The 8946-nt window shown below is 58.4% G+C and overlaps 1 protein-coding gene across 1 annotated transcript; it reads right to left on the bottom strand.

Annotated features, from left to right (window-relative positions):
• Window positions 1-2477: 2477 nt before the first annotated feature.
• Window positions 2478-5920, bottom strand: LOC144255305 (intestinal-type alkaline phosphatase-like). The gene is made up of 11 exons (XM_077799671.1): window positions 5842-5920; window positions 5645-5761; window positions 5416-5531; window positions 5093-5267; window positions 4842-5014; window positions 4473-4607; window positions 4319-4391; window positions 4063-4197; window positions 3787-3978; window positions 3479-3586; window positions 2478-3395 (listed from the first exon to the last, which is right to left on the bottom strand). Exons 1-11 carry the CDS (start codon window positions 5918-5920, stop codon window positions 3109-3111), a joined length of 1590 nt encoding a protein of 529 aa, XP_077655797.1. The 3' UTR covers window positions 2478-3108.
• Between the last annotated feature and the right edge of the window lie 3026 nt (window positions 5921-8946).

Here is an 8946-nt window from a genome sequence, read left to right as displayed (position 1 = left end):
GGGGCGCCTGCTGTCGCCGCCCTCTGGAGGCCAAGGCGGCGCGGCGCAGCCCAAGGTGCACGAGTTCCTAGGCTGGTGCCTGGACGACCTGAGACGGAGCAGGGCGGACAGCGCCTCCCTCCTCTGGAGGCCGGTGCGTCCCGGGGCTGAGCAGCGAGGAGCCGCGGGAGCCTCAATTCCCTGCCCAGAGGAAGGCGGGACAGTGGAGGGACGAGGGACCTGGGGCTGGGGCGACAGGCCTGCTAGGGCTGGGGTTGGGGCTGGCCTGGAAGCTCCGGGGGCCCAGCTCCCAGGGGCCCCCAACCCCCGTGGGCTTGGACCAGCTTCTGTGGGTGCAGGGAGGAGCTTTGTGCCCCTGGGGCTTGTGACAGCCTCTCTTCGTGCCTTTGGGTGCGACTTCACTCTCTCTGGCATATCTGGCACGTGGATTTCTGACTTCGGACCTAGGGTCCCCAGAATCATGGGGATGGGCTCGGGACTATGTGCCTGGCCCAGGATGAGGAGAGTGAGAAGGTGCCTGGGCATTGGGATGGGGCTGCAGGGAAGGCTGGGGTCCCAGGAGGGGGCCTGGGCTAGGCCTGTCCCCAGCCTGAGGAGGCCCCTGTCCTGTGCAGATCCTGGCTGTGGACAGGGTGTTCCTGGAGCATTTGCTCAGCCTGTTGGGGGCAGAGGCTGTGGAGCAGAAGGCCCAGGAGATCCTGCAGCTGGAGCAGCTGGGGGCTGCTGGGGCTGGGGCAGGAGCATGGCAGGGCTGGGTCAAGTCTGGTCTCCATCCAAGATCACTGTCAGTGTGATGGCCTCTGGTGAATCTGGGCAACATGTACAACAAGGTGACCCTGGGACAGCTGCAGACAATCCATCCCCACCTGAGTGTGGCCCAGACCTTGTGTGCAGGCAAGTGTAGGGGCTGAATCTGGGACTCTGTGATTGCCCTCCCCAGGGATGGATGAGGCTTTCTATAGAGCTGGACTCCTGGTCTTCCTGTCCTATCCCTGCCCCTTTTCCTCTGTGGTCCCCACCCTGTGCCCCCAGCTGCGGTGGAAGTGGCTGCTGGACCAGATCTTCCAGGAGGACTTCTCAGAGGACGAGGAGGTGGTGCTGCTGGCCACAGACTACATGCAGCAGGTGTCCCAGCTCATCCGCTCCACGCCACACAGGTGGGGCTGCACATCCCCCACGCCTGGACCCCATGTCTCCCAGCCTCCCCCCTGCCTGCTTCCCCGACCCTGGATCCACCTGCACCTGTGCCTGTGTGCAGGAGCCACTGTGGGGAGGCGGTGGGGAGCCTGGAGCAGGAGTGCAGTCCTGGGTTCTGGTGCTGGAGCTCCCCCTGCCTGTGGAGCTGGGCAGGCTGTGGCTTGCTGAGCTGCAGTCCTCACTGGGGATGCAGGGGCTGGCTGACAGGGTGGCTTCTCTGAGGGATGGTGTGGCCACAGTTCTGCTGGCCCAGGGCCAGCTCAGGGCCAGCTTCCTGGCCTCTGCCCACCTTGGGGAGGAGCAGGGGCTGATCAAGGCTAGCCCTGAGGCAGACAGAGAGCCCTGAGTGTCCCCTGTCCACCACATAGCGAGTTAGGAAAGGCTGTGACCCCTCAGGGTCAGGGCTGGTCAGTAACAGGACTGTCTCCTGCTGTGTGCCTAGGGCTTAGGGCACTTCAGGCTGAGGCCCTGCTTACCAGGACTGACCTGACAGCCCTTCTCTGAGAACAGTGTGGGGACCTGGTCCAGCCCCTGTGTGGGGGCCCTGGTGCGACAGGTGGTTCCCTGGGGTGGCCCCCATGCCTGTGCGTCTGGACAACCCCCTGTTCCACCTTCCCACAGGATTCTGCACAACTATCTGGTGTGGCGAGTGCTCATGGTCCTGATTGAGCACCTGTCCCCACCTGCATGAGCTGGCTCAAGAGAAGGTGGGCAGTGACAAGTCCCAAGAGCCGGCCTATGGGCCTGGGCCAGGCCAACTGCCACTTTGGCATGGCACTTGGTGCCCTCTTTGTACATGAGCACTTCTCAGCTGCCAGAAATGCCAAAGTCAGGCTGCCCTGGGTTCATGTGGTACATGGGATGCCTTCCATGTCTCCCTGTAGCTGGGGACCCAGGCTGAGCTTAGGCCTCAGTGCTGGCTCCCTAGACTGATTTGCACTAGACTCCTCCCTGAAGTCACTCAGGTGCTGTCCCCACCAGTGATCTCTTTGCCCACCCTTTTCACCCACGCTCAGATTCTTGAGCCTTGGGCACACACTGTGTCTCTGCTTGGTCTGTTTCCCTGTGTGTAGAGGAAGCAGGGTGAGGGGTATGGTGCTCCAAGGCCTTGCTCTCCATCTCAACCACCCTTCCACCTGCAGGCTGGGCCCCACTCATGGCTTATCTTTCTGAAAATAGCTGGCACTGTGTTGTATAACAGTTTATTGCTTTGTCCCTCCCAGGGGAATGGGGGCCCCAGGAGGGCAGAAACATCTTAGTTCAGAGATGTATACTCAGTTTCCAGATGTCCAGGTAAAGGGTCCAAGGGCCCTGTCCCACTCCTCCAGCCTAGAGTTGGCTCTGGGGAGGGGTGAGCACGTAGCTGCTGGTTACACAGGACTGCCCCTGTATGCAGTGACAGGGCATACACATCTGCAGTTTGCTTGGGTGTGGAGGTGGATCAGCGAGATGCAGGGTCTCCTGGTTCCAGGACATGCCTGAGTCTTTGGCATCCCATTGCTGGAGTCTGAGGCCAACAAAGGCACCCGTGGGTCTGGTGGAGTCCTGATCCCTTGGAGGGTGCCTGGTGCCTACCTTGGTCCTTCTCAAAGTATAGGCACAGGAGGGACTGGGTGGCTGAGCTTGCTGTTTTCCTAGGATTTGAGGTTGGAGTTCAAGAGCAACCCAGGGATGGCAGTGGATGTCATTGTCTCAGTCTTGGGGGTACCATAGTGTCCTGACCATGGAGGGTCCGGGGCTGGGATGGGCAGTGCTGCCTGGGCTCAGTCTGCCTTATCCCTCTATGTCTTGGTAAGAGCCAAAGGTGGGGGCATCAGGATAGGCAGCCCAGTTTTGGACTGGTAGTGGGGGTGCGGTTGGTGGGAGATGTCAGCTGCAGGGTTCCTGGGTGGGTCTCAGAGGGCCTGAGTGTCAGGGCATAATCGTCAGCAACAGCAGCAACCAAAAGGGCAGCAACACTATGGTGGCGACAGGGCGGTGACCCACAGCACTGCTCTGGCCTGCTGGGGGCGCCAGGCCGCAGGCCTCATAGGGCTCCAGGCAGGCTGCGAAGGCCATGACATGAGCGATGTAGTTCTGCTCCTGCACCCCGTGCACCAGGTGCGCCTGCGGGCCGCGTGCAAACACGGCAACGTCCTCGCCTCCGTGGGTCTCCTCTGACAGGGGCACAGCGGCCTGCTGCTTGTAGTTGTAGGCGCCTGGCGGGAAGAGGAGTTCAGGGCGGGAGAGTCCCCCTCCACCCCTGTCCCCAAGAAGAGGACCCTTCAATGGCCACACTCACCACTCTCAACCTCCGTGACGTCAGGTCGGTTCGGCACGTAGCCGGGGCCATTGCCATACAGGATGGACGTGTAAGACTTTCCGTCCTGGGCCTTGAGGGGGGCCAGCCCTGCGGGGACAGTGGCACCTGAGCTCACCGCCCTCCCCCGGGGACCCCAGTGTGCGGCACAGGCACCTTTCGCCTTGTCACCAGCTTACTCCTCCCAAGAACCCTGCGAGGCGGGCGCCCTCAGTGCGCCCCGTTGACAGATGAGATGCGACCCCCGCCTCAGCACCGCAGCGACAGCCCCTGTCGCCGTCCCCGCCTACCGAAGATGGAGCTGCCCCGCAGCGTGTAGCCGCCAAACGAGAAGACGTGGGAGTGGTCGGCGGTGACGAGGGTCAGCGTGTCCTGGTCGCTGGTGAGCTGGCCGGCCGTGTCGATGGCAGAGTCGAACATGACCGCCTCCGTCAGAGCCAGGAAAGCGGTTCCGTCGTGGTGCCCGTGGTCGATGCGGCCCCCTGCCGGAGCCAGGGGGAGGGGCGTGAAGCTCCGCCCCGCCCCGCCCCGCCCCGCCCTCCCTGCTGCCCACGTGCCTCGCCCACCTTCCACGAAGAGGTAGAAGCCGCGGGGGTTCCTGCTCAGCAGAACCAGGGCCACCTCTGTCATCTCCTCCAGGGAGGGGTCCTGCGCTCGATCCCGGGAGATTTCGTAATGTAAATGTTCAGGTTCGAAGAGGCCTGGGGGACAAAGGACCCAGTGATGAGGGGCTGGCTGGGGAGGGGAGGGTGATGGCCACAGGCACACAAGCTCCAGTGGGGCCACCTGAGGGGTGCCAGGTCAGGAAGTGGGGGTCATTACCCATGAGGTGCGTCACTGCTGGGTCCTGGGACGCCTGGATGAGCTGCTCGCGGTTCCACACATACCGAGCCCCCTGGAGGGACAGAGCCCACACTCAGCCCACATCCCTAGACCTGCGGCCCTGCCCTGGTCCCGGCCCTGTGAGCCCCATCACCTGGTGCTTTGCCAGCCATTCCTGCACCAGGTTGCGTCCATCCCGCCTGGTTCCATTCTGGGTGGTGTCACTTGGGTACTCGGGGTCTGGGGTGCCCATGGGAAACATGAACTTTCTGCCCCCGCCGAGGATCACCTGTAGTCAGAGACCAGGACAGGTGGCCTTGGGGCCTGAGGGGCCTCCAGCCCCCTCCTCACAGACAGCCCCCTGCTGCCCATCAGGTTGTGGGAAGGACTGTTCTGGGTACTCCATTTAACCCCAAGAGGCCAAGGCAGGCCACAGGGTACAGATGGTTGGAGGCCTGGGACTCCAGCCAGTTTTCGGGCCTGCCCTTTGGTCACACCACTCCCCTCTGCCCTTTGTGCTCACGTCAATGTCCATATTGGAGATGAGCTGCGTGGCGATGTCCTGGCAGCCCTCCTGCAGCGCCGAGGCTGGCATGTCTGCATCCGAGTACCAGTTGCGGTTCACCGTGTGTGCATATGTGCCAGCTGGCGAGGCATGCTGCACCGTGGTGGTGGTCACCACTCCCACGGACTTCCCTGGAGGTGGCAGAGGTCAGGGTGGGCCACACAAGCCTTCTGGCCTACCCTGGTTCTCACTGGCAGCCCCACACCTACCTGCTTGCTTGGCCCGGTACATCACAGACATGACCTCGTTGCCTCGTGTTGTGTTGCACTGGTCAAAGCGGGCAGCTGCACTCAAACCAATGGTCTTGTAGTTGGCCTTGACCCCACACAGGAAGGCTGTGGCGGTGCCAGCGCTATCTGGCACCTGTCTGTCCACGTTGTATGTCTGGGGACAGAGACACTCTCCTCTGTGTAACCTTACTCCTTGGCCTAGGCCTGGAGTGGTCCTCACTGCTCTGGACCCCAAACTAGGCCCCATCTCTCCTGGGTCCTTCCCCTGCCACAGCCCCCAGCCCCCTGCTCAGAGGCCTCACCTTGGACAGAGCCATATATGGGAAGTGGTCCATGGCCAGGGGCGTCTCGGGCCCCAGCTTGCGGCGCCTCTGTCCCTTTAGGATCCGGGTGGCTGTCACCGTGGGCACGCCCATCCCTGAAGGAACAGATCCCCTTCAGGCCTGAGCCCCAGGGCTGGTCTGGACCCAGCAGTGGCCCTGGGTTCAAGGCCCGTGAGCACCACGGGGTGGACCAGCCTGGCGCACTCACCGTCCCCCAGGAACATGATGAGGTTCTTGGCTGAGGTCTGAATGGGCTTCAGCTTCTTGGCGGCATCCAGGGCCTCGGCGGCTTTCTGGTTCCAGAAGGCTGGATTCTGCTCCTCCACTGGCCAAGGGGAGAGTGCAGCTAGGTCAGCCTGGGTGGTGACGGGTAGGGCAGGGAGAGGGGCTGGGGGAACCTCGTACCTGGGATGACACCATGGGCCAGCTGTAGTCTCAGGCTCAGCAGCAGCAGCAGCAGCAGAAGCACCGGGGCTCCCTGCATGTTTGCGGGTTGGTAGTCGGTGGCAGGCTGGGACACCTAGGTACCAGCTACAGAGCAGGCTGTCTGTGTAGAAGTCAGAAGACAATTTGCCCTTTTAAAGCCTTCTTGTCTCTCTCCCACCCTAATCTCCTGCCCCTGTGGTGTGAAAGGCAAACCTGGATAGTGTCAGGGTGTGGCTGAGCTAGCCTGGGGCAGGAGCTGACAGGCAGCTCTCATTTTGGCCCCAGGTGTGTCTTCCATGTAGGGTGGGAGTGGAGGCCGCTTCCCTCTGGGCAAGGAGCTTGGCTTTTGGCCTGGACTACCACCCCTCTGCCCATGCTGCCCTGTGGGACTCAGCACTCCTTTGTCCCTGAGACCCAGCTGGGCCAGGCCTGTTCTGGGTGCTGAAGTGGGGCAGGGCTGGGGGCAGATCACCTGGGCCACAGGCCTGGTTTTGGCTTCCTGATGCCTCCAGCCCCATAGATACAATAAATGATGCTGGAAGGGTGGCCTGGCTTCCTGGCCACTCCATCGTGTCTTTGCATGTTTGACTTGGGCAGGTGGGCCTTCAGGAAATTGTTCCCAGGGTGACTATGTGTGGGAATGGGTGGGGTTGGTGGAACCTCATTCCTGGGCCTTGCCATTATGGCTTTGGGTCAGCAGGTGTGTTGCTTGGGTGTCCACACTTTTGCTTGGGGCAGCAGGTGGGTATGGGGTCAATCCTCAGGCCAACCAGGCATGGGCTAATCTTCTGAACAGTGGGCAGGCTCCTGCCCTTGAAGTTGACCCCAGTTTCCCTTGGACAGGTAGAAAGGTCCCTGAGCTGAGTCTGTTTTCAGAGGCCCTAGGCACACCCAGAGATGTAGCCTCAGATGAGGACCTAGGAGGTTTCTGAAGCCTCAAGCTGGGTTCAAAAGTATTTCTGAATCCAGGTATCCCACTTTTGCATGTATGTGTGAAGGAATTAGAAGCAGGGACTCAGATTTCTGTACACCAGGTTCAGAGTAGCATGGTCCCCAGTAGCCAAGAAGCAGGTCTCACTACTGAATGAATGTAGAAGCCAAATGTGGGCCATGCCCTTCATAGAATATCATTCAGCTTCAAAAAATGAAGGAGGGCTGGGGCCGTAGCTCAGTGGCAGATTGCTTGCCTTGCACATGTGAGGCACTGGGTTGGATCCTCAGCACCACATAAAAATTAAAAAATTTTTAAAAATAAAGAAACAAAACTATTTTAAAAAATGAAGGAAAGCCTGCAGCAGGCTGGGAGGGGGGACCCGAGGGCTGTACACCTGGTGAAGTGCCAGCCTCAAAGTTTGCACTCAGACAGGGTTCCCAGTGGAGTGAGATTCCTGGAGACAAGGGGAAAGTGGGGTAGCTTAATGGGGAGAGGCCTCAGCTTCCAAGACTAGAAAGTTCTGAGGAGTTACCCAACCCGTGAATGCACCTCACAGTACTGAACTTAAAAATGGGGAAGGTTTTTTTTTTTTTCTGGGCTTGTAACAGGGGTTCACTTGATGCTTTGACTATATCCCTTGTGTCCTTGAAACTTACATGATTTTTTTTCTTTTTTCCATTCTTCTTTTCCCTAAACTTCTCTTCCCTGATCTTCTCCTTTCTGATCTCTCCTCCCTAATCACATTTTTTCTGAATCACCTCTGCAAAAACCCCTGTTCCTGTGGCTAGACAGAATCACAGCCTTTGGGACAGGAGTCCCCTGTGTTTCTCCTTTGCTAGCAAAGCAATGAACCTTCTTTTTGCTTTTTCTCAAAACCTTGTCTTCGTTATTGGATTGGCCTCAAGGACTGAGCTTTTGGTAACAGGCTGGGAATCCACCCCAGGGCCTGTGGCAATGCTAGGTGAGTGTTCTGTGTTGAGCTTCATTCCAGCCTCTAAGGTGCTAAATTTCATGTTCTGTGTTTTTACCACAGTTTTAAAATGTTTCCAAAGGAAAAAAATCCATCCTCAGGCTCTGCGCTCTGCGTAATGCACCTGCCTGCAGCGGCCTCCTTCCTCTCCCATCAGGCCTCACCCCCTGAGCCACAGGCCTGCCTCACTGGCTGTCCCCTCCACCCCCACATGCCCTCTGCCTCCTGTGAACCAGTTTTCCAAGAAGCTGCATCTCCATTAAAGGACTGCAGGCTGCTTGTCCATGGCTGGGCCACGTGACCCTGAAAGGTGGCCTGTTGGAGGGGGAAGCAGAGATTATCTTGGGCATTCTTCAGCCTTTGAATATCTGTTTACCTTAATTTTGTATTGTTTTTGTTTTGGAGACTGAATGAAATGGTGCTATACCACTGACCTACATCCCTAGTCCTTTTTGGGTTTTTTTGAGACAGGGTCTCATGAAGCTGCCCAGTCTGACCTCGAACCTGCAGTCCTGCCTCAGCCTCCTGAGTTGCTGAGATTACAGGCCTGTGCTAACTGCGGCGCCTGGCCCTACATTCTCATAAGCATCCCAAGTGCATTGGAATGGATCCCTAAGCTCCAGCCTTCCCAAGCCCTAACACTAAGATGCCTTAATGCCCTTCACCTGTAACAGGGGTCCACTTTATGCTTTAAATGTAGCCCTTGCTGCTCTGTCACTCGCTCCTCCCTAATCTCTCCCCGTCCCCATTCTCATGGGGAAACAGGATTACCTTTCTTTCCCTTCCTAGGCACAGACTTATCTGTCCTGAGTACACACCCACCATAGGAAAGAAAGAATCCAGACTTTGGGGATGGTATCAGAAGATCTCAGAAAGGACTATCTCCCAAATTACCAAGTGAATTACACTCCAACAGAGAACACAGGGAAGGCAGTAAGCCTCTTTAAATGCCCCCTGTTCCTGCTCATGGGGAGAGCCACAGTCTCTGGGACAGGACCCTGTGTTTCTCCTTTGCTAGCAAAGTAGTACACCTTCTTTTTCCCTCTTATCAAAATCATGTCCTTGATATTGGATTGGCAACAGGGACAAGGACCAACTTTCAGCAATAAACCTATAGAAGAGATTCCCCATCTACCTGATATTCCTATCAAAGTACTTGGTAAATGGTTTTAATTATGAC

This window comes from Urocitellus parryii, chromosome 1 (assembly GCF_045843805.1).
Source record: "Urocitellus parryii isolate mUroPar1 chromosome 1, mUroPar1.hap1, whole genome shotgun sequence".
Classification (NCBI taxonomy): Eukaryota; Metazoa; Chordata; class Mammalia; order Rodentia; family Sciuridae; genus Urocitellus; species Urocitellus parryii.
Note: the sequence above shows the minus strand (reverse complement) of the source record. Positions and strands in the feature narration are given on the sequence as shown.